Here is a 26,952-nt window from a genome sequence, read left to right on the forward strand (position 1 = left end):
TAGTAAATATTTTAACGTGTATGATTGATACATATTCATAAATTGATGTAAATATGATTGTTGATACATCACTAATTATATATAAAATATTATCGTGTAGGAAAAAAAAAAACAATGCAAATTTTAGTATTTAAATTATTGAAATTGTTTAATAATCATAATAAATAATAAAGACCCGAATTAGAACCGAAATCGATAAAAACCCATAGGTTTTTATGGTTTTGGGTTGGGTTATATAATTCTCATACTAAAACCGTTGAGAACCGAAACCGATATAATTGCAAATAGTAAAACCCAAACCCAAAACCGACCCGTTGGTACCCCTATTCACACTCCATCAAAATATATCAGGCTACCAGGCTACCAGGCACAGACCCACAGTAGGTGGACGGTGGACCACTCGAATATATCGCTGACTTTACATTGTTTCAAAATTCCAATATATGATGACGATATATATCGATATTTCGTGTGAAATGTTGCAAAAAGGATTCTAAAAAAGCACCAAATCAATAATAATAATAATAATAATTATTCTTTCCCAAATCTGAGATCGATCAGAGTTTTGAGACGTTGTTAGCAAGAATGTTAAAATTCTTGAAAGGAGTGGTAGCGGGATCTGGAACGGGACTAAAAGATCTACCATATAACATAGGTGAACCATATGGTTCGGCTTGGGGTTCCTGGGTTCACTACCGTGGCACTTCCAAGGTATTCAATTGTCACAAAATATTATGTTTGATTATATACAGATGAACATTTTAATTTTTTTTACCAGGATGATGGATCTTCGGTCTCCATATTTGCTCTCTCAGGAAGTAATCCTCAAGATGGACATTTAGCTGCTGGTCGGAATGGCGTTAAGCGCCTGCGTACGGTAATATATTCCTTATTTGTAGTTCTACATGTTGCAGGATTGCCCTCAACTAGTGTAACCATTTTTCTTTTATTTTCTATGTTTTGCAGGTTAGGCATCCTAATATTTTGTCATTCCTTCATAGCACTGAAGCCGAAACCTTTGATGCTTCTTCTACAAAGCAGACTATCTACATTGTAACGGAGCCGGTTATGCCATTATCAGAAAAAATAAATGAATTAGGCCTAGAAGGTACACAAAGGTGTGTACAAATTTATACATTTCATAGTATGTACGTACTTTTGTTATGTATTTGTTCTGTCATTGTATTCTTTCCAGTCCTACACTCATCATTAATCGAATCAGGATTACTTGTGAAATTTATCTGTAGAATATTTTTTAGCAATAAGGCTTGTTGACCTAGTGTTGTTTTTTAGCATATGTGCTGACTTAATATAGTACATTACCGAGAAATGCTGCTTAGACTCTGGCTATTAAGATTCAATGTTCTTTACGAATCAATAAAAATGTCAAATTTTATGGGGTACTGTCGTTTCATCATGAAACAATTATTTAGAAAATCCTTTTTGCATCATCGATCTTAATAATGTTTTTCCATTCCTATTAACTTGGGGCTCTATGCCCTTGGATTGAATCATATAATGTATTTAAAGGTTGGTTCTATGCTTCGAAGGCGTTTGTTTCTATTTCCCACACCTACACACACAAGATTTATATTTAATTGTACGTTGCTTTTACTGTTGAATTTCCTTTGAAAAAAATATATGTAACAATGCATAATTGTTGAGTTATGAAGTTTTTTTTTCTCTAGGCTGCTGGTAAAAGTTTCTTTGCTCATAATTTATTTTTGTAAAGTTGCTTTTGGTTTTTTACGAAACAGAGAAATATGAGTCCTCGCCTACACATATCGTTACAATACCCCACCCACTGTGAGTGTGTTTCTAGTCATTTCACTCCCATGGTTACAATATGTATTTTGAAGAGGGAGCAACATGAATCTCCTTGCCAGTCAATGTGTAGACCAACCCTCCCCCCAACACACACACACACACACACAAACAACACCTCTCTCTTCATACTCACACATATAGGTATGTATGTGTGTGTGTTTTTCGGCGTACATATGTATTTAAGGTATATTGTACATATAAGTCAACCCGCACAAGTTAAATACATAACTAGATTAGTTCTTACATACATATAAAATGGGCTGACGTGTACTTGTGGGTGTGTGAATGCGTATATGTATAGAGAAGTCATCCTTGCATATGTTTGCATACCTGACAGAGAAGTTCCGTTTTCTGACTCATGATTAATTGCACTTCTGGTGGCAGGGATGAGTATTATGCTATGGGGTTGCGCCAGATAGCTAAAGCAGTGAGCTTTCTGAATAATGACTGCAAACTTGTAAGTGCTCTCACTTGGATGCCTCTTACGGTATAAACCAAATTTCAATCATCACCATTGAAATTCAGTCCTCAGCCTTTTATTATCAAGTCCGATTCCTTTTTCAACTTTCTGGTCCTGTTGAGGACTTTCTTTCTTAGAAGGCCAGGTTATGTCAGGAATCTTTAAGCCAGTCGATTTTTCATATCATATAGCTCTATGCTTTTCAACTCCTAGCTGTCTAGGCAAGGAACTTTGTGAGATCAGACAGACTGAGCAACTAGCTCTCCACGGCAGAAAGAATGCCCTTCTTTCTTACAGCTTGTTTCTGCGATTAATACCTTTCATATTTGAACTGTCCTTTATTTCTGATTTCTGACATGGAAATTGAGTCTGTAGATATTTTTCCCTTCACAATATTTGGACGGTTTTTGTGCTTGACGTTAGCAATTCTGTTCCCTCTCTCCCTTCGTTCTTTCCTTTATAAGAACCCGAGAAGGCGAGAAGCTTCTTAGAATTGAAAGTTTTTTTTCAGCTCATATATTTTGGCCAGTTTCTCACTGCGTATGTTCCTCTTTGATGTCTGACTTTTTTTGGTAATGACTGTTGGATTTACTTGTTGAGGGTTACCTTATCTCTTCTCCGTTGGGAACCTGGGATGTCAAACATCATTTCTTTTATTATCAGAAAATACTCACGGTCATATACTATTTGTCTCGATTGTTTCCCTGAATAGTAACTAGTAGGCGCATTGTGGTTGTGTTAGTAGGATGACCCAACCCAACTAGGAACCTCTGTGTGTATAGAACCTCTATGTGTGTGTGTGTGTGTATGTGCATGCATGTGTGCTGCGTGTGTATAACAGCCTGTTTTGGACATTACATTTTTTTTTTGCCATTCTATTTCAGGTTCACGGAAATGTATGTGTTGCCAGTGTTGTTGTGACTCCGACCTTGGACTGGAAGCTTCATGCTTTTGATGTCTTATCAGAGTTTGATGGGAATAATGAAGCTTCTACTGGACCAGTGCTGGTAAAATCTTTGCTGAAGTTTAACTTTTTCTTGGATTTAGTTTCTTATACTTCTTTGTTAGCATGGGAACTACATTTTAGGACATGGATGGAATGAAGTTTGTTAATTGGTTGATCAGTTAAGCCTTACTTCTATGATGATTGAAGATGACCAGATGCTGATATCAAAATTGTGATAGAAATAGAAATATTAGAATGGAGGGTTAGGATATTCCCTTTTAAATTGGGATTTATTAAATCCAGCAGGGTGTGTTGATGATTCCTGTATGTTTAAAGGTAGATGTGTGATATCATTAAAAAAAGGGCAACAAACATGGCATTGACTTGTATTTGACACGATAGCCGTTTTTGTTTCTTTTTCGACTGGTACTTGTACTGTAGGTTAGCTCATCCTATGATTCTTTTTCTCCTTTGGTTCTACGTAATATATATCGATTCTTACTGATCAAAAGGAGAAAAATGAAAAGAAGAAGAAGAAGAAGATGCAATATCTATGGAATGGTAATTAACATTGTTCATCAGCAACGACAAGCCCATAATGGGCTAATAATCAGTATGCCATTCTACTGAAAAATGTGTATTTCCAACTTATATCATTGGAATTTTGTTTTGAATTTATTAAGTTATTGGGGCATTTGTTTTACTGATTTTTCTGAATTGTCGGGAGAAATCATAAGATGAGTTTATGACCCATAGTGATAGATATCGACCTAGTATGGTGGTATGTGAGCTGTGACATGTGATTACCTAATACTCTCGTTGTGAATTTCTGATATTGTAGATCTACAAGTAGAGTAAAGACATGGTTAAGATGTTTATTGCAAAACTACACTTCAGATTTTTTTTGATCGGTAAAGTATAATTTTATTGCAAAACTACACTTTAGATTTTAAGGGTAGAGTCAAGACGGTGGCTGAGATGCTTACTCTAAAACTGCATTATTCTTCCATATATCTTTGCGTAATGAAGTCCTATATGTATAATTGTACATTTTCCAAAAGAAGGGTTAGTCTGATAGTCTTCCATGAACTGTATCAAGCAGACGTATATAAGCCAGCTGAGGTAGTTTTGAAGGTTGCCATCTCTTGGGGAATGTTAACACCATGCAAAACTCAGGTTTAATTATGGAGACTTTTCCTTTGTTGATTTGTGTCTACATGAATTCTCTAAAAGCCAATGTACGAAAGAGATTGTAGTCAACTGTTTCAATCAGACATCTACAAGCTAGCTGAGGTGGTTTTGGCTGACATCTCAACGGGAACATCAACACCAAGCCAATTTTCATGGATTCAGCTTTATCTTAGAGACATTTTATCTGTTGATTTGTGACTACATGAATTTTCTAAGCATCGGTGTGTGTGTTATGCATGTCAAATAGTAGTTGTCTTCAGTTTTGGTTTGTAATGAGTCAGTGTATCCTGATTCTTTATATACCCGTGTTTGACAAAGACCTCAAAAGAGGAATCTGGTGTGAATTTTTAACCAAGATTGGAGTTTTTTTATAAGAAAACTGTAACTTCAGCTATATTTGTAGTACATACATGTGTGAATATGGACCTCTGTTTGCTCTATAGTTATTGAGATTTTCTATCTGGGTGAGATGGAATTCACGGTGTACTTTTGATATTTTTTTAGATAATTGTGTTTGCTAATCAGATAAACTAGGAGGGTGTCTCACGGAGTATTGTTTTGTGCAGCAATTTGAATGGCTAGTTGGTCCACAATACAAACCGCTGGAGTTGGTAAAGTCTGACTGGGTAGCAGTCAGAAAATCACCACCTTGGGCTATTGATTCTTGGGGCTTGGGTAAGTATTAAGAATTTGTAGATTCATAATCACCCTTGTCATCTGTGTTATAAGCTCCTTCCATTCTCAACTAGTGGTAACTGTCTAATTCATTCCATGCAAGAAGAGTAAAAGACTGTTAGCAAATTGGCGTCTTGTTTTAGTTGACAGTTATTTTATTTAGAGAAACTACTGCCTTTGTATATAAACATGTGTAAAGTAAAAACTTGGTTAAGCAGTGCAAGTGTTGCAAATTAATCTAACAATTCTAAGGCCTATGACATATCACATGTGGGAACTAGAAAATAACCTATTCGACTACCTAAACTGCACAAAGCAAGCATTGATGCCACACTACACAATGTCTTAGAACCTTACATTATTCCCTAAAACCTACTCTAAATTAATTGAATTCCAGATTCGTTGTGTGTTTATCAAATGTGGACCCTCCATGGAGAACATTGTTGACTAAAAAAAACAATGTTGTTCTGAGAGGAATCTTAATAACCCAAATCAGGTGTTGTTGAAAGAGTATCCCCTCCCCCAAAAGATAATTTCATGAAGAGATTTGAAATGATTAATCATGAGATTGTATTAGGACTAGTCGTGAGGGAGGCGGGTCTTCATTTAGAGGTCATAAGAAAGGTAATGCAGGATTGTAACGCATATAGGTACGTAATCCAAACAAATGGTGATATTTCATGTAGTGGAAATAGGGGTCCTATGAATTTCATACTAGCAATAATGTTATGTATAAAAAGTACTATATTTGAAGTGATGTAATAACAAGCCTTTCAATGTTTACACATTTGTAAAGTATGCTTAAAAGTTTAAAACATATTTTTCATCCTTATTTTTCTGTAAAGTATACCCACCTTCTTGTCTAAATAAGTAAATAGTGATTATTGTTATGAGAGTGAATATCACATTTAAGACAATGGGATAAGCTCCAGGACATACCTAAAGTATCTAGAGCAATGATCCCATTTCGAACAAGATTCTTACGTCATAATTTATTTCCTAGCTTAGAAGTTTTTAAGTATTGATATATACAAGATTGAATCTTCTTTCCCTACTAAGGTGGGTTCCTAATGTGTGTGTGTTAATTATTTTGACCAGGTTGTCTTATATATGAAATTTTCACTGCTGCAAAGTTGGTGAAAACAGAAGAGTTAAGGAATACTGCTTCAATTCCCAAGGTCAGCAGTAGTAACACTGTAATACATTACTTATTCTTTTGTTGGGTTGTTTACATTGGGTATTGTTTATAGAAGATACAGTTTTGTTAGAATGTTGGTTTATAACTTTATATGAAGGAAGTAAAAGGGCTCTTTAGCAACTATTTACAAAGAGCTTTTGAGCAAGAGAAATTCCATTCAGTTGACTTTCGTGCCAAGGGAAAAAATATTAAATAATTATAGCACCTATTTGGAATGAATCCCATAGATAGATGAGGCTTATAATGATTTAGTCATTATTTTCTTTGCAACTCCATCTGCATTTATCAATTTTTCTTGTCTCACAGTCTCTGCTTCCAGATTACCAGAGGCTATTGAGTTCCATGCCCTCTCGCAGATTGAATACTTCAAAGCTTATAGAAAATAGTGGTGAGTGGTGTTTTAACCAAGCTTACATCAGTAGATTCTACTCCTTTCATCTGGTTTCTTTTTTCCCCCATTTCCTTTTACCAAGTTAGTTCATCTTCACAAAATCAAATATAAATTAAGATGAGAAAGCCATTAAATGGACAATTGTTTTTTGCAATACTTCTTTCAGCATTTTATTTGCATGTTTACTGAAATTGATTACTGTTTTAGGATGACAACAATGTTCAAATTTATCCATGAGAAGACTATTGAGGACGGGCCCATGAGATGAAATTTGTCTCATACAGTTGGTTTTTGTTTTATGTGTAGGCTGTATGATTTCAAATAGGGGGTTTGGCGTTTATTGATCATGTCTCTTAACATAATCTTGGCCATGGGACCCCCTCTTTACCAATGTACACCTGAATTTTGATTTTTTTTGCTTGGTAAAGTGAAACTTCATTAATAAAAAGAAGGGTTTTTTGTGCTAACCCTCCATTGTATGGCAGCGTTTATGACCCCCTAACCCCCAAAGTTACAATCATCACAAAAAGACCCCCCATTCCGTCTTGGATCTGGTAGTTTATCGTTCAATGTTTACATAATACCAACGTTACCCTTTGATTAACAAAATAATCTCATCCCACTTGAGTTGATAGTCACATGTCAAAATCTAGCCCACTCATCACTTAAAATTCGACGGTCATCATCCAAATCTCATAACTCTTTCTTCTTCAATAGACATCACAAGCATATTCAATGGCGAACCTCTATCTTCTTCAATTGCTTATTTAGTGGGAAATATTTAAGAACAAAATAAGGAAGAAATGAAGAAAGCATTGCCACTGCTCGATTTCATAGTTGTAATTGAAAAACACCCTTTAATCTTTTCATGGTAGTGGTGGGGAAGCATGGCGAACGAAATATAGATACTGTTGGGTTTAATTTAGTACCGAAACTCTTGGAAAAAGCATCAATCCAATATCCATCTTTAACCTCCAAACAAAACACTTTCATTGCTAAAATCACTGAAGTGCAAGAATCCACTCCCACTTATTGGCTATCTGAATCCACCATGATTGCTTCCTCTCTTTGCCACACTTCGTTCATATCCATCCCTTTACGTTAATTGTAGATTCTTTTTCTCAATCCATACTGTCTTTTCATTGCTCGATTTGATGATGCCCATGGATTGTAGAGTTTCACTTGAGAAGATTGAAGAGTTGGGTTTAATTTGCCAGAAAATTTGAAGGAATTATTGATTCCAAATTATCCAGTGTAGATGTTCATGGATTCTATTATCTCAATTTAGAAAATTGGGATTCTTCTATAGCAATCAATCTATTTGTTGCTACTGTATTAATTGGTTCGCGAAGGGGATTCGAGAAACAGGAGTTTTGGTGAGGAACATAATCTGTTGCTAGTTGAATTGTTGCTTTGTTTGGTTAGGAATCATAGAACATTGCTGATAAAGGAGCTAAAGTAAGAAGGATGGTCATTTTTTTTTGTTTAAAAAAGGGCAAATATGGTATTATGTAAATTCTAACAGTTTTTTTATCTGAACTGGGACGGAGTGGGGAGTTTTTCATAAACGCTACCATACAATGGGGGGTTAAGTAAAAAAACCCCTAAAAAGAAAGTAGGCTAAGAAGGCCTGCATTACAAGTGAAAGAGAATTACAAAAAAGAAAGAAAACATTTAGAAGAAACTGAAACAAACAAACTCATGCAAGATTTTAATTTAATCTTATTTTTCCAAAATTGGTTGTGGTATGGTTGGTCTCTGCTTCCTTGGAGCCCCCCGTTGTTGTTTTGTGTGCGTGTGTGCGCTCGCCTTTCTTGTAACTTTCACTCTTTTCATTGATGGAACTCGTTATTAATGTACTTGGATATTTGTCTGGCAGAGTATTTTCAGAATAAGTTGGTGGAGACTATACAATTTATGGAAGTTTTAAATCTGAAAGACAGTGTTGACAAGGATGCCTTTTTCCGTAAGCTTCCGAATTTGGCTGAGCAGCTACCTCGCCAAATTGTGCTTAAAAAGGTATCCATTTTACCATTTGCATGGGTTCTAAAGTGTATTTTTTTGTCTAATGAACAAATTAATTTTTCTTTTAATCATCTGGAATTTGCAGCTACTTCCTTTACTAGCTTCTTCTTTAGAATTCGGCTCAGCTGCAGCCCCTGCTTTGACTGCCTTATTGAAAATGGGTTCCTGGTTTTCTACTGAAGAATATAGTGTTAAGGTGATTATCTTGTAATGTTTCTTCTATACTACCATATATCAGCCTATAACTTAGTTTGTATGCTCTAGTGCAATTTGATGTGCTGTTGTGCTTTCCTTTAGCAAAATTACTTCTGTGATGCATCCTTGCTTTTCATTTGCAGGTACTACCAACTGTTGTGAAACTTTTTGCATCGAATGACCGGGCAATTCGAGTTGGCCTCCTCCAGCATATAGATCAGTACGGAGAATCATTATCTTCTCAAATTGTAGACGAGCAAGTATGTGGTCAACGATGATAGTTTCTCTTCTAGCATTTAGAAAACTCTTTAGGTCATAATCCACCTGATATATATGTATTTATTCCGTTCAATATCAGATTGGAAATCCTAAAATGTCTGGGTGATCCTTGCGATTAGGTTTACCCTCATGTTGCTACGGGCTTTTCTGATACATCTGCTTTTCTTCGGGAGTTGACTTTAAAATCCATGCTTGTATTGGCTCCTAAGGTATGAATCGCTTCTCCAGACTTTCGAGTTTCATATAACTTCTGACACCTCATAGAATTGTACAATTTATGTTTTAGTCTTTATTGATATAATGAAATTTCATTAAGGAAAACAAACCATATTACATCCAAGAGAGTCTATACTCTATACATATCTGCACGGAAACTAAGACATCCCTGTGAGGTTTCCACCTTGTAGCCCACTCATCCTTTTCCATCTCAGTTGGATAGGTGATACTATATTGTGAGTTTGTAGATGTTTGTGGTCTACATTTTCAAAAATGTTAGAGCCCTTTAATCTATCTGGCATTTTTCGTAGAGGTTAGAGTTTCTTTGGCTGTCTTATGGCTTGTATTGTTTCTCTTGTGAGGACAATAATATCTTTCCATCTTGCTACATTAAATTATTTTTAATAAAGCATATTATAAAAGTTTCTTCGTGTTTGGTTTGGAATTGCAGCTGTCGCAACGTACTATTTCAGGATCTTTGCTGAAATATCTTTCAAAACTACAGGTGTGGTTGTCTAAATTATTCTTTGTGCAATGTTGGTGATCCTACATTCTTTATCATTACACAAGATATGATTATTTTGTATTTTCATTTATTGAAACCATTAGATATGGTTGAATACTTGATATCTGTTTTTCTTGTAGTTTTTACAATTTTATCAGTCATTCAGGTGGATGAAGAACCGGCAATCAGAACAAATACCACGATTCTTCTTGGGAATATTGCTGGCTATCTTAATGAAGGGGTTAGTTTGTAAAACCATCATATTCTGTAGATTTGTTGCTCTTCAAACTACACTGAAAGTTATTTCATTTTAGGTAGTTATAAGCTGGGATGCGGAGTTAACTAGTTAAGTTGTTAGATATTTGGGGTGACTGTTTAGAACATGCTCATGACTGGAGCATTTTGTTAGCTCTTACAAGTAATTAGGTGGCATATGCCGACCTGCTTAATGATAATTTTATTAACCATACTTTTCAATGATTTTGAATTTTAATTTGCAATGTAGACGAGGAAGAGGGTTTTGATTAATGCATTTACAGTTCGTGCTCTGCGTGATACTTTCTCTCCAGCTCGTGGAGCAGGTATTACTTCAATCGATTTCACATAGTGCGTCAATCATATCTACTCTCTGTAGATGTAGTCTCCCGTGTTTTAGATAACTTGTCATATTTTTCAACTTATGAGTATGTAATACATTTCGTGGCAGGTGTTATGGCTTTATGTGCAACCAGTTCCTATTATGACACCACTGAAATTGCAACAAGAATTCTCCCGAATGTTATCGTACTTACAATTGATCCTGACAGGTAAATATTTCTAGGCATCTTTTAGTATTTTACTACAGAAATTTGTTCAGTAAACTGTATCCTATTTCACTATTAAATAAATAAAACCTTACTGGAATGCTGTCCCTATGACCAATTTGAAGTTGGGTACTAAGTGTGTCGGATACGATATTATAGAAATCCATGCCTTCCAAGGTTTGACTGTTTGAGAAGGTTAGTGTGGGAAAGATAGGATAATAGGCTTTAGCATACTATTATTTTCACAGTTGATAAACAAAACAACTTATGTCATCATTTTAAGACGTAGAATTATCGTGCTTGCATTAGCGCATGGAGTTATCCTCATAAATTCTTTTTCCCAAAATCCACTTGGATAGTGGGCACTCTTTCTATCCACTAGGGCTTAGAGTCGAAAAGCGTGTCCAATAGGTTTCTAGAGTCGAAAAGCATGTCCAATAGGTTTCTTATTCTTTCAGGTATTCAGCTAAAGAATCATGTGAGTTTACCTCATCTACTATTTTGTGTTACATACTGTATGTTTGGTCCTACTAGTTCATCTGTTGCACACTTGCACTTGTCTTTTTCTCTCCCTGTCCTTGCTAGACACTTTCTCTTAACACTCTGGATTCTCTTGATGGATAGTTCTTACAGGCGTTACAGCTCCTTTATGTATACCCTACCTTTATTTGTTATCTCTTCTCATCACCATGCATAGTGGAATGTGACATTGCCCCCTTTTCTTATTTCAGTGATGTCCGATCAAAAGCATTCCAAACTGTTGATCAGTTTTTGCAGATAGTGAAGCAATACAATGATAAGGTGCGTCACCAGGTTATTGCTTTTGAGTTTGTTAATACGACTCTGACAAATACTGAAACCAGATACATTTATAAGATGTTTAATTTGTCAATGGTAATGGCCAGTTGCCTAGTTCTAGTAGTGGCTGCGTATATATTACTTAATTTTTCAATGTTAGCCCCCCCTGGCAAAAAAAAAAAAAAACTCACACACAAAAAACTCAAAAAGAAAAGGAATAAAAAACGAATTGATTGGTTCTCACAGGAATGGAACTGTGGCCTAGTAGAAGGTTTCAGGTTTGTTGTCTGGTTTGTTTGTGTCTACATTGGGGTGTTTGGGCTTTGATCCTTGGAATTTAGCTTCTTGCTATCTTCTGAGATGTTTTTTTTTGGTAACTAACGATATATTATATAGTAGAAGTGGTTCTTGTACATGTGGGGGTGGAGCATATGTCTATACCTATAGCATCCACTAGCCACAGAGGAGGATCTCCTTCCCATTGATAGGAGTCCTTTAGCAGTAGTGCTTTATGCGATAAAATGTCAGCAATTCCGTTTAGCAAACGGTTACAAAAAGATATACTAAAATGTACAAAATGTGAGCTCAACGATCTGATGTCCTGGAGAATGAGCTCGGATTGCCATGCAAGATTAGAGTGCAGATTCTCCCAGTATGTAGCTATAGCCTGGGCATCTGTCTCTATCTCTAGATGTGAGATCTGTCTGGCTAAGGCCCATTGTGTGGCCATGAGGATACCTCTGCATTCTGCGTCCTCCGCTAAAGTGGCATAGCCTATCCTGGTTCCTGCTGCTAAGAAGGAACCATGTGAGTCCCGTAGAATAAAACCAATACCAAAACACTGTGTGTCACAGAGGTAGGCTGCATCCACATTTAACTTTTGGGATGGGTGAGTTGGTGGTTGGTTTGTGGGTGGGTGGGATGGTTTGTGGGTGGGTGGGATGGGTGAGTTGGTGGTTGGTTTGTGGCTGCATCCACATTTAACTTGTGGGATTGTTCATCTTGCATTTTCTTTTATCTGTTTTATTGGCTGACTGAGTTATCATGTAAGCTTGGAATTTGACACGGCATTGCAACGAACTTTCCATATAGCCCATGTAAGATTGATACAGAAAGAGCTCCATTTATCATTATTGAATTTCCACAGTTTTGGTGGGGATAGCCATATATCAATCCAATGGTGCGTTGAGAGGTGTGTGAGGGAATGGAGAATGATAGCCCATTGGGAAGTGAACCAACAGGCCCTAGTGAAAGGGCATGTGAGGAGCATATGGTGTAGTGTTTCATTTGGATGGTCGCAGAGAGGGCATTGATGTGTGGGGATGGGAACATGAGTCCCTATTTTTTCGCGTGTTGGAGCGAAGTCATGATAGCATTTCCAAGCGAAGTTAATCGTTCTTGGGGAGGCATTGACATGCCGGATCTTGAGGAAACTCTTGTTTATATGGTTTGGGTCATTAGCACTGGGAGTGAGCTTTTTATACAAGGATTGAGTCGTGAAAATGCTTTTTTTGTGAGGATCCACTTTAGATGGTCCTGTGAAGGCTGGCTGCGGCTTAGATGGATAGTGCGGATTTGTACGATCGTTACCGCAGAAAATAGGTTTTGGAGAAGGGGGATGTTCCACTCGATTGGATTGGGAAGGATGAGGTCTTTGACATGTGTCAGAAGGGGTACGAAGTGATGAGGAGTGTTTAGTATTGGGGGGTTTCCGGGGATCCAATGGTCGTTCCAAATGGAAACAGCAGATCCGTCACCAATATGCCAAATGGAATTTGATTTGATGTGCTCCATCCCTTTGCAAGTACTGTGCCAAATCCAAGATGAACCTTGCTTAGGGGTGGAATTAATGGCAGTACTATGTGGATGATATTTAGCTTTGAGGATAGTGGCCCAGAGGGAGGAAGGTTCAGTGATTAATTGCCAAGCCAACTTTGAAAGCATAGTAATGTTTGAGTTTTCTAAGTCACGGATACCAAGCCCACCCTGGCATTTGGATTTGCAAATGAATTTCCAATTTTTTAAGTATAGCCCATGCGAGTGATTGGCTTGGTCAGTTTTATTATGTTTACCCCACCAGAAGTCGCGTTGAAGTGAGTCCTTTTTTTGCAAGATTTTCTTTGGGATACTGAAGCAAGCCATTTGGTAGGTTGGGATAACTATGGTGATAGATTTAATGAGCACAGTTCGGCCGGCTTGGGAAAGAAGTTTACTTTTCCACCCTGTAATGCATTGTTCCACCTTGGCTATAAGCGAATCAAACATCTGCATTTTTGTTTTCCCCATAAAAAGAGGGCATCCTAGGTATTTGTCGGAAGAAGAAATAATGGTCATGCCCATGAGGCGACGTATGGATTGTTTCTCAGAATGACTCATATTAGCACTGAAATGGACACCTGATTTGTCAAAATTAATAGTTTCCCCCGTGATAGCATAGAACTGGCTGAGTGTGTCCATTAGCGCCACAACCTCTTCCATGTTTGCTCGACAGAAAAAGAAACTGTCATCAACAAAAAGGAGATGTGAGATTTCCGGGCTGTTTCTTGATACGTGAATACCATGAAGCTGCCCTTGTTCCCTCTTAAGGTTTAAGAGACGCGTAAGAACTTCCATACAGAGGATGAAGAGGAGTGGAGACATCGGATCGCCTTGGCGCAGACCCCGAGTACCTTTGAAATAACCATGGGGTGAGCCATTAAGGAGGATGGAGTAGTTAACGGTCGAGATGCATTGAGATATGTATGAAATCCATTTTGGATTGAAGCCAAGAGTTCAGAGGATGTTAAGAAGGGGTTCCCATTCGATGCGGTCAAAAGCTGTTGACATATCAAGTTTAATGACCATGAGTCCGGTTTTACCATTCTTTTTTTTCATTGTGTGGATGATCTCATGGGCAATGATAATATTATCCGTGATTTGGCGCTTTACGAGGAAAGCGCTTTGGAAGGGTGAGATGATGTTGTGGAGGAGGGGTTTGAGTCGAGCCGCAATAATTTTTGAAATGATTTTATATGATATATTGCAAAGGCTGATGGGTCTGAAATGGATGGGGGTGGTCGGGTGATTGTTCTTGGGGATAAGGACTAAATTGGTGGAGTTGATGTCAGATAGACTATGGGGATGATCAAAGAATTTTTGGACAATGGATGTGATGTCCAGGTAGCCATATCCCAAGAATTTTGGTAGAAGAGGCTAGGAAAGCCATCTGGGCTTGGAGCTTTAGTGGGGCCTATACCAAAGAGAGCTGAACGGATCTCACTTTCTTCAGGTATAGCAATGAGATCAAGATTCTCCTCCGGTGTGATGACGTAGTTGAAGAGGTGGGTGAGAGAGACTGGGGGTGGTTAGGATGACTCAAGGATAGTAGAGAAGTGGTTTTGAAGGAGATCACCGAGCTTGCGATGATCAGAAATCCAGTTGTCATTGGGGTCTTTTAACCACTCAATTTTTTTAGTTTTTCTGCGACAAACCGTCTGCATGTGGAAGTATTGTGTATTACGATCACCCTCAGCGACGATGGTGTCCCCAGATTTTTGCTTCCAGTGGATCTCTTCTCGTTTATAGTTCTCATGGAGTTTAGAGACAAGGATTTTTTCTTGCAGGACATTATGAGGTGGGGTTTAACTTCTGAATGGATTCTATTTGGTGTTTGAGATTTTTGTTTTCAGTGAAAATATTCCCAAAATGTTGTTTATTCCATTTTTTTAGAGCATATTTTGTTTTGTTCAAGTTAAATCCAAGATGAGCAAGGGGTTCAATGAAATGGGAGTCATGCCAGTTGGCTGATATGAGTTTGGGATAGATAGCGTTTCTGATCCACATGGCTTGAAAGTAAAAGGGACGAGGGAGTGTTGTGATGTTTGGTTGAGTATCCAGGAGTAGAGCAGTATGGTCTGAGGTTGTGGTGGAGATGTGGCTTAGTTTGGCTTCAAGGAAGATCAGTAACCACTCTGCATTGGCGAGGCTACGATCCAATCTTTTCTTCACAGATTTTAGACCGGATTGTTTGTTCCACTAGGTGAAAGGGTTGCCAGAGAACCCAATATCTATGAGACTTGTATCTTGAATTAGTTCTTTGGCAATAAGGCTCTCATTCGAAGAGGAGGGGTCTCCCCCGCTTTTTTCTGATTGGTTGATGATGATATTAAGGTCACCGATGATAAGCCAAGGGTGAGAATATTCTTCTGCTAAAGTACGAAGGAATTGCCAACTGTGACGTTTAAGCTTTGGATACAGACTACCATAAAAGAAAGATATAAGCCACGTGTGATTATGTGGGTGTGAAGTGATCAAGACAACAATCATGTATTGCCCTTGAAAAATGGGGTGTAGTTTAATAGGATCATTCGAAAAAATACAAAGACCTCTTGCAGTTCCTACGGGGTTAACAATTAAGAAATGCTGGTAAGAAAGTTTAAACTTAAGGGAATATACATATGGTTGTGGACATTTAGTTTCGGATAGAAATATAATATCGGAGTTATTGCTATGTACTAAGTCTTTATGCTCACTAACTGTAGAGTTGCCCCCGCAGCCCCTACAGTTCCATGACAGTATACTCATAATGGCGATGGGGAATGTTCTGGGACAGTCGCCAAACCCCAATGGTTGTGCATGAACAAATATCTATGATATGTAGTAATTCTTGAAAAGGAAAGGTTAGATTGGACTTCAGAATTTCCTCGTTGTGCTGCTTGGTGAATCCCCCTTAGATGCTCAGAAGCGACATAGCCAGTCCCCTCTCTAGCGAAGTGAGGATGCCTGTGAATCCTGGAGCCATGCATATAATATGGGTTTGTAGGGTGCATCTGAGTAGCAAACGGGCTTTGTCCTCCATATAATTGTTGGTGAGTAATCTCGTTGGTGTTCCGGTCATATAATCAGTGGAATATGGGACCTGTTGATCCTCGAGATTATTTGGCAAAAAATTCGGAGGACCAGTAAGCATGGTGTTGACTAACGGGAGGTTGTGAATTTCTCCAGTAGTATTGCCTATAAAATAATTTCCAGTATCTTGTGCTCCCGTGGCATGTAACTGTTCTTCAATGCGAATGGACTCAAACCCTGGGGGAAATGGTGCCAGATTCGAATTGGTATAGCCGAGAGCAGAGAGATAGCGTGACATGAACGAGGTATTAACAAAGCTGAGAAGCGAAGATGCTGTGAAGTTATGTTGTTCCAGTAATGTGGGGGTGGTGTTGTGATTACTGTATAAGGGTTGTGAATTGTGATTGTGTATTGGTTGGTTGATGGAGGCGGAGCTTCTGGTAATATATGGGGACAACTGTGTATGAAATTTATGTTTTTTGTTTGTTTCGCTGGCATGAGGATTGAATTGAGAGTGTGCTGGTTGTTTTCCGTTATCAGTGGAAGTGGGTGTGGCATTGGGAGAAGGCATGTTGTTGGGCTTGGTTGGTGGTTTGGAATGGATGGAATCATGGCTGTAGAGGGGGGGAGGTAGTGTGGGGGATTGTTAGTCGGTGGTGGTTGGAAGGTGGGGGTAATGTTGGAGGTGTTGATGGTTATTGGATTGGAGTTTGTTCCGGAGTGTGGTGGTGGGCTGGTATTTCCGGTGGATTGGTGGTTGGGTTTGGATTGGTAGGAACTGGAGTTTGGTGGGCTTACCTCCGGTATCTTGTTAGGAGCCAGGTTGACCTGTGGGCTTGGGGCCCCAAGCCCATATGTAGAATCTTTTGGAAGATTGCTTTGAGCAGATATTTTAGCGTGGGATAGAGGTGGCGTCTCACGTGAGACTTGATTGGTGAGGCTGGGTGCCACGTGGATCGCTTCCGAACCTTGCAAATTGATCGGAACAGTGTTGTGGTTTCCCGGGAGAGTTTGAACTATGAGCATGTCGTTTGTTTCCAGATCACCGAAATGTGAATAACCACTTCCGATCTGCTCCTCAGGTACTACTGCGAGAGGTGTTTGAGCTGCCATAAGAGTTCCGACTTGGTGAACATATGGGGGATCATGGCAGGCGATGGAACGATGTCCAGTCTTGAGACACTTGATGCAGAATGGATTCGGCAATTTATCCGGTTTAAATTTGACGTGGACATATTCACCGGCAAGGGTTGAGGCTTCAATAACCGGTATGATTGGTTGCTTGACGTTGACATCGATTCTTGCTCGTTACCCTTTTCGGAGCCTTGGAAAGCCATCTGGTGGGTCCACCTTCAAGAACTTGCCAGCACTGGAAGAGATTTCTTTTATGGCTTCTTGGCTGCAATGATCAAAGTGGAGTCCCTCAAAACTGAACCATAAAGGAACACTGTTTAACTGAATGTTGTGTGGATCCATGCCTGCGTCAAATTCCTTCATGATAAAGAGATGACCAAGAACATGCAGAGGCTGATCAGCAAGAATTCTCATTCTTTCAGTGAAGCTGTTAAGATTTAACACAAACAAGTTATCTTCTATAACAAGGATGTCCATTCCCCTTTGTTTCTTCAACAGGTTCGGATGGCAGTCGTATGTTGTCAACATCAAACGGGATGGTGGTGTTGAGCTTGCTGAGAATACTGAAATTCCATTTGTTGTGATTTTGGAGTAGGGTCCCATGTTGCAGTAGCATTTTTCCTTGGTTTATGCTGAGAGTCTGGGAGAAGGAGTTAGAAAGATGTTCTATATTTGTACCCATCACAATGTAGAGAGGCTTGTTGTAGATCTATGGCGGTGAGTAGGGGCCTAGCTATGTAGATCTTCTGGGAATCTGTGGAGGATTAACCTGCAAGCACAATCAAAAGAAATCTATGAAATAGATCGTTAATATTAAAAAAAAAAGTTTATGGGATATGGTTGTATGGTTGGAAGTGGACCGAGTGAGATATGGTAAGAGGAAGGATCTATGTTGTCAGGTGGTTTTTGTTGGCGGCTGAAAATTTTTCCTAAGCTTTACCCCCGGGGCGAAAAGCTATCTCGAGTAGAGAAAAACTTGGTCCCCATTAACAAAAACTTGGTTATTAGAGCTATCTTCTGAGATGTTGATATATTATTATTATTTTAATAAAGCTTAGGTTTAGGCATACCACTACCTGTAATAGTGGAAACTATTACAATTCTCCCACATAGACTTCATGGAATTGTGGGAGGGGCAAAGAATAATGAGAACAAAGCCTGAAGGCTGCGCCAATCCTACAAGCTAGGGGAAACCTAGCTTAAGTCTAACAATCCTATCAACATATTATCTTACATAACTGGAAAAAATAAGAAGGTTTGAGGTTTGAATTTTTTTGAAAAACACAGGTAGTCTACCCCCAGTGGAAATGGAATTGTGACCTTGTAGATGGGTTGCGGATTGTAAATTATTGAAAAACATTTGTTCTACCCCCAACATTTAGTAGTGTCAATTTTATGAGCTTTCAATTTCTCAATCGGTGGTGTAAGTGGAGAGATGCAGATTTTCTCTCTGAAGAGAGTTTCATAGAAGAAAAACATTACGAAGATTATGTTTACTAGGAGAGATTTTATATTTGTAGGTTCTTTATCTGTTGTTTGGCGGAAAATAGATATTGTTGGAGATACTTGTGCTACACTGCTACAAGTATTAAATTGCATTGATAAACATGTTTGTTAAGGCATTTTTGTGTGAATTTTTTTTTGCACTCACACATTGAGTGTCATTTTTTTGCTGCACACCCCTTGTAGCTTAATTCAGGAGATAGTAGCGGAACTTCAACTATTGGAGGAATGCCATCAGGACCTGGAAATGCAAGTTTGCTTGGGTAAGCGGATATGAACTTCTCACTTATGTGTAATTCATCCACAATTTATTGCTATATCCATTTTTATTCCCCTCCCTACTTTATTGAACATTTAACCAGCACCCATACTTGGTCTTATAGGTAATGGTGCTATTAATCCTGTAAGCCTTGTTATTTTTCCTTGTGCTGGTCAATCAATGATTTCAAATTTTTGGCTCTTTCCACTACTTTCTCAATCCCATATGTGCTTTGTGGAAATCATAACTTATTCTAAGGAATAATCTGAGAAACATTTAATATCAACCAAATAATCAGATATAGATTATAAAATGGGAACAGATTTGTGTGTTAGGGTATCTATCTTAGCAATAAAAGTGAATTATATTGTCATTAGATTTTCTTTTAGAGATTCGTCCTTAATATTGTTATGATGTGAGGAAAATTTGCAAAATAAGTTAACATGATAACTTTGAAGCTACTAGGTAGGAATATATGTTTGAAGCTGTTGCACTTAAAACTTTCCATATTTTTTAAAGTAAGGCTGACCAATCATTTCATTTAAAATGCAGATGGGCAATGAGTTCTTTGACACTCAAGGGTAAAGGTTCTGAACAAGCTCCAGTTGCATCATCAAATGCCAACCCACCTCTTGCTTCTGCATCATCAAATGCAAGCTCTGGTATATTTCTGCTTTTGCTAACTCTTTTTTCTCTTTGTTATCCTGCTTACTTTGAGTAAACTGATAGGAACCTACATATAAAATAGCAATCACTGATTCCGGGGCCCTGGATTTAAGATAAAATTTGACCAAACTGTCTGGGTCCATGCCAAAGTGGTGGGAAATTGTGTTTTTTAGCGTTCTTGTTTACAGTGTGGAGTACGTGAAAAGTCTTTCCTAGAATTGTCCATTTTCTGATAGTAACCCAAGTCTATGATTAATGGTTCCACTGCTCATAGTTAGCATTTCGCCTTACGGCAAAAAGTGGAGATATGAAAAGGTTGAGTTATGTTTGCCTGTATGTATAAATGCTCCGGTAAACTGTTCCAGTGAAATACATGTTCAAACATTTGGAAGGTGGTAAAAGGATATATTTGTGATTTAAACGGTAAGAATCCAAAAATCCGCAATGGAATTATTGGGCTTCATAACTGTGTGTATACATACACATAAAGAAATGTTCTAAGTAGGATTGAACAGGGAGTACTGGTCATGAAATTTTCTGGAGACTTAAGTATCAAAGTAACATAGTGTTTCTTGCATGGATAAGAAAAGTTAGTAGACATTTTTGAGATATGACAGAGTGAAAAGTTGGCATAATTTTGAGCAATTATATTTCAGAACGCTGGAAATGAAAACAGAAAAGTATTATGCGGTTTCATGTTCTCTTTAACTAACAATAGAAAATGTGAAATTTTGAAGTACTTTTGATAATATGTAAGTTTAATTCGATTTACGATAAGTATGGAAGATTCATGTTTTAGACGCGAATTAAGCTGCATAAAATGGCTCCTGATATCGAAAAAGAAGCTAGGTTGTGGTAGCTATGGTAGAATGCAGCAATGGTAGGTTGCCTTTAGGAAGCAGAGTCGCATTTGTCTGCTTGAAGTGATAATTTCATCCCTTATATGAGTTATATGATTTATTAATTAAATAATGGGAGATGCTGTAGCCCTCGAAGAACATATTCTTTAAACTATTTTCTCACAAGGATCCTTCTTGTCAAACTTAAATGAGGTCCTAGTGGGCAAGCAACCTTTGAGAAGAACCAGCGACACACTGGTATCTTAGTGGGGGGAAAGGCGACCTATTGAGTTGTTAAATCTATTACAGCGCTGATATAGCTGTGAAACATTTACACTCCATTTTTTTAAATAATATCTGTGTCGCATATACAACGCATACATAGCGAAGGTTTTTGCTTTTTTGCCTTGTCGGATACCGACACGAGATAACTAGTATTTAGATCCATTCCTTCCGTATTCGTCAACTCTTTAGAGCCCATGCATAATATAGGCTATTCAGTGTATAAACTGTGGTGGGAATGTTAAACCGGAAAGAAAGAGCATCAGAGAGAATTATAGTTATGCTAAGGTGCTATCCATAGCTTTGCAGTCAAAGGCTGGTTCTGCCTCGCCACTCATCCCTAAGTATCATGCCTAAGGTCTCCTAGGTTTGCGCCTAGAGCCACCTAGGCCCATTGCCTAGCCCTTAGGCTCACCTCCTGCAACGCCTGTGCCCTTTAATTGCACAATCCATTTTAAAAGGAATTGCCGAGCTATTCCTCTAAGTAGTAAGTACAGGGTATTTGTGGATTCCAATATAATATTTTTAGTTTTTAAGTTCTCGAGGAACGGGGATCATGAAAGAAATCCTGCTTATGAAAGAGTAGCTTCCTGCTTATGCTTTAAAGAGGTCTTTAAAAGTTCTCATGAAGTTCAGTTTTTTTTTTTTAAATTTTTTTGACTCAGCAATCCTGGATAAACTTTGTGTTTTCTGTTGCTATAATAGTGATTGCAGCTTTTACTTTGATTCAATTTCCAATGCTTTTTCAGTTCAGTCATGATCTCCTTTTTTGATGAAATGAGAACATGCCAACATTATGTTTAGATACCGAGCAAAAAAAATAAAAATGGTTAGATGCGTATAATGATAGACTGGTGTGTGGCATTCACATATTTGTCACTGTACTTAACAGATTATGGGTGCTTAATGTCTTTATAGCTCACTAGCTCAGAGATTTTCCTTTCCTTGATCAGTGTATGAAGTAGTGGGCATGTATATGTTTAATTATTTGTTCAATATGCATGTGTATATTATTTTATTTCAGCTGTAGATTGATGTTGGGCTCTTTTTACAGTAGTGATGGATACTCCAGATACAACGCCAATCCACATGCCTTCCAGCTTTGATACAGCTGATCAACATGCCCCACCGTCACCGACATCAACAGATGGTTGGGGAGAACTTGAAAATGGTATCCATGATGATCATGAGAGCGACAAAGACGGATGGGATGATGTTGAGTCACTTGAGGAGTTGAAGCCACCTCCATTACTTGCTAACATCCAAGCTGCTCAAAAACGACCTGTAGCACCACCAAAGGCGCACGGTAAATTCCTTTCCTCCAGTCCTTGTTGGGATATATTAGTCTTCTGTTTGACCCAAGCATTCATATGTCTATTATGCATAAATTTAATAGTTGTGCTTGGTTTGTACACAACGTGATATTTAGTGAAGGGAGGTGTGCTGGAGACTCGAAAGAATTTGACTCAATTTCTGCTCATGCCTGTTTGACGTACATAGACATGTTGGGGGAGTGATTTTCTTTGTGGGATCCTAAAAGGTTTAGCCCTATCAAAGGTAGCCTTTTAGAAATTGTATATCACTATGTTCTTTTGTGGAGATGATCTACAAGACCACTCGCAGAAAATCAGGCCAACGAACATTTCTATGTACAACAGGCGTGAGTCAAATTGAGTTTATTTGTTCTTTAGTCCCCTGAATCCCTCCTTTTAGTAAAATGTTGTTCTGTTGTTTTAAATCATATTAAGTCAAGAATTAGTCCTTACACAATGCTTGTAGTTAGAGTAGCTTTCTACATGCTGAAAATCAGTAAATATTAGCCTGGTCTTAGATATGCTGGTATCAGTAAATGTCAGCGATTTGTGGAATTTCAGGAACCGATCAATCATACGGTATTGCCATATGGATGTTTTGGACCTTCCGTATAAGTGACTCGTGAAAGTTTTCACATTCTATTTTTTCAGTCATGAAACTTTTCACATGTTCAGAGTGCATGCTTGCACTCAATCCTTGTTGCGCATGTTCACTTAATTGAGTTAATTCTGTTGTCTACTCAACCTGAATTTCTACTGCTTCAGTACAGGTCGTAGTCTTGTAGATTAGTGGGACCTTAGCCAATAAATTTTTGGCATATTCAGAAAGCCAGAACGGGAAGTTATTTCTAGGAGTCTCTTACTAGGTTTTACCCCAGTGGGGCAAGAATAAGAGAATCTTTCTTGCGAACGGATAACCCGGAATGGACGTTATTCTTTCGCACTTCATTGCAACATTCTTCCAATGACACTCCGTGGTACCTTGTCGTGTTGTGACTGTTGTTCGTTAGTGAGCTAGGTGCAAGCCTATAGCTTGGCCGCAGGTATAGGTGTGGGGTTTTCTCAAATGGCTCAGAGATTAGTATGTGGTAGATCATTTGAATACCCATTCTTAAACAATTTGGAACCTTGCCTTCATGCTACCATCACCACAACTTATGAGCTGAAGGTGTCATGACTCATGACAGACCAAAACCAACCTTAATGCTTCGAAGCATTGGGACTTTGAAAAGATTTAAAGATGTATAGTGTGTTAGTTTATTTGAGAGTTGGAACTAAGACTTCATGCTACCATCGCAACTTACGAGCTGAAGGTGTCATGAAAAACTAAAACCAACTTTAATGCTATGAGGCATTTGGAGTTTGAGAAGATTTCAAGGTGTGTAATGCATTTGTTTATTTGAGAGACTAACATGTTTTTGTCAAGTAGGAAACTAATTTTTAAGACGTAAGGCCTGTCGGTTCAGATGCACAACGTAGTCCAAATGTTCAGGAAGGGCAAAAATGGCGTTCCGGAATGTAGGATTCATGTAATGGGAGGTATCCTAAGCGAAAAAAATGGTGTTCCAGAATGTAGGATTCATATCAGGGGAGCTATCCTAAGCTCAAAAAATTAGGGCCTCGTGACAGTCATGGGGAAGATTTTGTAAATCTGACCCCATTTTGAGATCCGCTGGTGTAAAATTTTTGTTTTAAAGGTGATAACCCTTGCTTGGTATCGCTCTTAAACTAACAACAAGTTCCACTTATTAATAGTTAAAGACTAACAACAAGTTAATGGATAAACAATATTTATAAACCTTCTCTAGTTGTTTGTAGGTTAGGGTAAGAAGGGTGTCTACTACATTCAAGCTAATGAATTCTAGTTTTTTATCTACTCTTATTAACCAAAGGGAAAGGTGAGAGAAGGGTTTTTGGTTTTTGTAAATCTATTGACTAAAAAGAAAGTGAAACATCCCGTAAGGAAAAGCTTGAAGTTTTAAAAGTTTTATAAAGATGAAAACAATGAAGAAGGGTTCATGAGGAGAGATAAATCCACCAAAGAAGAACTTGAGTTATCTCAATAGAAGAATATTTTGATTTGCTTAGACTCACCCCTTCTTGAGTCATAAACAAGGCAAGAAGGGTGTTACCTTATTGATCCCTAACAACTACTTCATATCTCTATTCAAGTGTTGTTAGCATAAGGATGGAGAAAAGAACCTTATAAGTGCTCATTTCAACACCCTACTTATCCTCTTCTTCCCAACTATTTTGGAGGAGAAGGGGATAAGTTGTTAAACCTCAAGTAAAATACAAAATAAACCCCATCAAGACAACATGCTTCCACTAGGCTTCATTAACTCTCCCCATTAGCCTAGCATCACTAGCTAACAAGTTGATTTGGGGTATAAAAGATTAAAAACCTGAACAGAGAAGAAAAGATTTAACTTTTATTAATGGAGATAAGAAAAACTACAAACTAGCCTAAAAGAAAAAGAGAATAGAGCATGAAAAGTAAAGCTGTGTATGTGTGTGAATACAAGTGTGTGGAAAGATAAAGATGGGATTACGTGGAGTTTACTAATCTACCCCTTCTCTCTTCTTTTCCACTATTCTACATTCTTCTATTCTCTTCTAAGTATATTCCTTTTCTATCCTAATGACAACTTGCTTATTTGTCCTTTTTTGCTTTTGCTTTTGTTTTTTGAATACATAAATGGATAAGAACAAAGGAAGCTTCTACTTTTGGGCCTATTTGGCCAAACCCATGTTTTTGAATAGTGCTCGAATCTTTGGGCTTTGTCTTTAGTCTTTGAGTCTTTGGCATCTTTCTTTGACCTTGAAGGTTCCTTGACTTGAAGCTGTGACTTTGACTTTAACTTTGAGGCTTCTTTTCCAATTAGCTCGTGCCATAAGATGTGCTCTTTTTAGCTCTTTTTGGCGCTTGATATCCTTTTTTAAGACTTTTCATCAAATCCAGGCTTGTATCCTACAAAAGCAATAAGAACATGAGTTTCTTACATGTATTGAACACATAATTGACTTTATTAAAGCATTATAAGGGGATAGAAATGCATATTTGAGTGCTTATCAAAAGGCACAGGCCTGTTTATTGAATCATGCTTTTAGTTCACTGTAGGTTCTTCTTTACCTCAATACAACATGTAGAACAACATATATAAGTGCCTTTCTTTCTTTTGGGATATTTAAAAGAGAATTGCTAGTGTCCTACTCTTTAAAGGGGTAGGACCATCCTACCCAATATAAGACAGAAAATAATGAACCAGTTACTTGCAAAGTTTTATTTGAAACTGTTTTCACTCGATTTACCACCGCAAGTTGTTTCCGCTTAGCACCATCTCCAACCACTTTTTCTTTTGTTTCATTTATTTGTTCACGTTTCTTTATTCATATTTTCATGTGTTTTTTTCTTCTCCTTTTTTCCCCTCTCCACACCACTAACTATCAAGGCATCATACATGATTGATTTCGAAATTGTTGTAGTTCAATTGTTGTAAATTTAGTGGTGGGGTTACTTATTGCTTATTATTTTTGGGTCATATTTATTGGCTATTGTTCTAGATGATTTACATCTCAAACTTGAAGGCATCTTAGTTTGATGCTATGATGTTATACTTTCCTTGTAATCTCAAATGAATAATATTGTAAGTGGGGATTTCTCTTTTTGATTAAAATAATTAGTCGCCTGAACGGATTCCGGCAGCCTGAGTAATTGGGTGTTTGGTGTTGGTTGGGACTTTAGGTTAGGTTGTAGAAAAAGAGAGAAGAAGATGAGTCAACTCATTAATTGACATTTACTCACCAAATTAAGTTAAACCTTTAGAATTGGTAAACAGGTTGTTTTTTATTGTCTGTTTAGTGGTAGGATGGTCCTACCCCTTTATTTCTACCCCTTTAAAGGGGTAGGACACTAGCAATTCTCTATTTAAAAAGCCTTTTTGCACTTGATATCTTTTAAAATTTTGTTTTCACTAGACTTCTTCAACTCAACTTGATAAATTCTACTGTTCAGTTACTAGTATACGGCCTCAAAGTTCAGTAAAAGTTGCCAAAGATGAAGATGACGACCTGTGGGGTTCTATAGCTGCTCCTGCTCCAAGAACAGCTTCAAAACCTTTGAACAGTAGATCAATGACAGCACTTGATGAGGAGGATCCCTGGGCTGCCATTGCTGCTCCTCCCCCAGTGACTAAGGCCAAACCTTTATCTTTGGGCAGAGGAAGGGGAGCTAAACCTGCTGCTCCAAAATTGGGTGCGCAAAGAATAAATCGGGCATCCTCTGGTGGACTGTAAAATTTTATAGGCGAAAGAAAGAAGATGCTGTGGCAGAAATATTTTTCCTGAATCCTGGTGCTGATAAATAGACAAATATTTCTAGTCACCAGGTGTAATATTCTTTTTCTAACATTTGATCAGTAAATAGTTTTTCCTTTGCAGTTTATATTTTTGATGTCAAACTGGGGCTGTTTGAATTGTATCTCCAGGGTTTTTTTATCACCAAAAGTCCAATGTGAAATAGGCTAGGGTGCGCTACGGTGATTGTATTGTTTTTGTGTCGCATTTGTATGATTAGCAGTGTGAACAAGAATGAAATTTGATATGAAATGATTTATAGCA

The 26,952-nt window shown here is 37.8% G+C and overlaps 1 protein-coding gene across 2 annotated transcripts; it reads left to right on the top strand.

The window, feature by feature from the left end:
* Positions 1-532: 532 nt before the first annotated feature.
* On the top strand, positions 533-26,952 carry CTEXP (kinase family with ARM repeat domain-containing protein). 2 transcript variants are annotated; one of them, XM_086575344.1, is made up of 21 exons: positions 533-711; positions 779-877; positions 967-1,118; positions 2,212-2,284; positions 3,172-3,294; positions 4,991-5,099; positions 6,198-6,277; positions 6,604-6,685; positions 8,568-8,707; positions 8,799-8,909; positions 9,052-9,168; positions 9,307-9,396; positions 9,855-9,908; positions 10,075-10,149; positions 10,414-10,489; positions 10,615-10,714; positions 11,443-11,512; positions 19,160-19,236; positions 19,785-19,894; positions 22,074-22,325; positions 26,348-26,952. In XM_086575344.1, the coding sequence occupies exons 1-21, from the start codon at positions 586-588 to the stop codon at positions 26,626-26,628; spliced, it is 2,397 nt and encodes a 798-aa protein (XP_086431470.1). In that variant the 5' UTR covers positions 533-585; the 3' UTR covers positions 26,629-26,952. The 2 variants fall into 2 exon arrangements, with proteins under 2 accessions (XP_086431470.1, XP_086431471.1); XM_086575345.1 differs by having other exon boundaries at positions 22,077-22,325.

Source organism: Coptis chinensis, chromosome 8 (genome assembly GCF_015680905.1).
Source record: "Coptis chinensis isolate HL-2020 chromosome 8, ASM1568090v1, whole genome shotgun sequence".
Lineage (NCBI taxonomy): Eukaryota > Viridiplantae > Streptophyta > Magnoliopsida > Ranunculales > Ranunculaceae > Coptis > Coptis chinensis.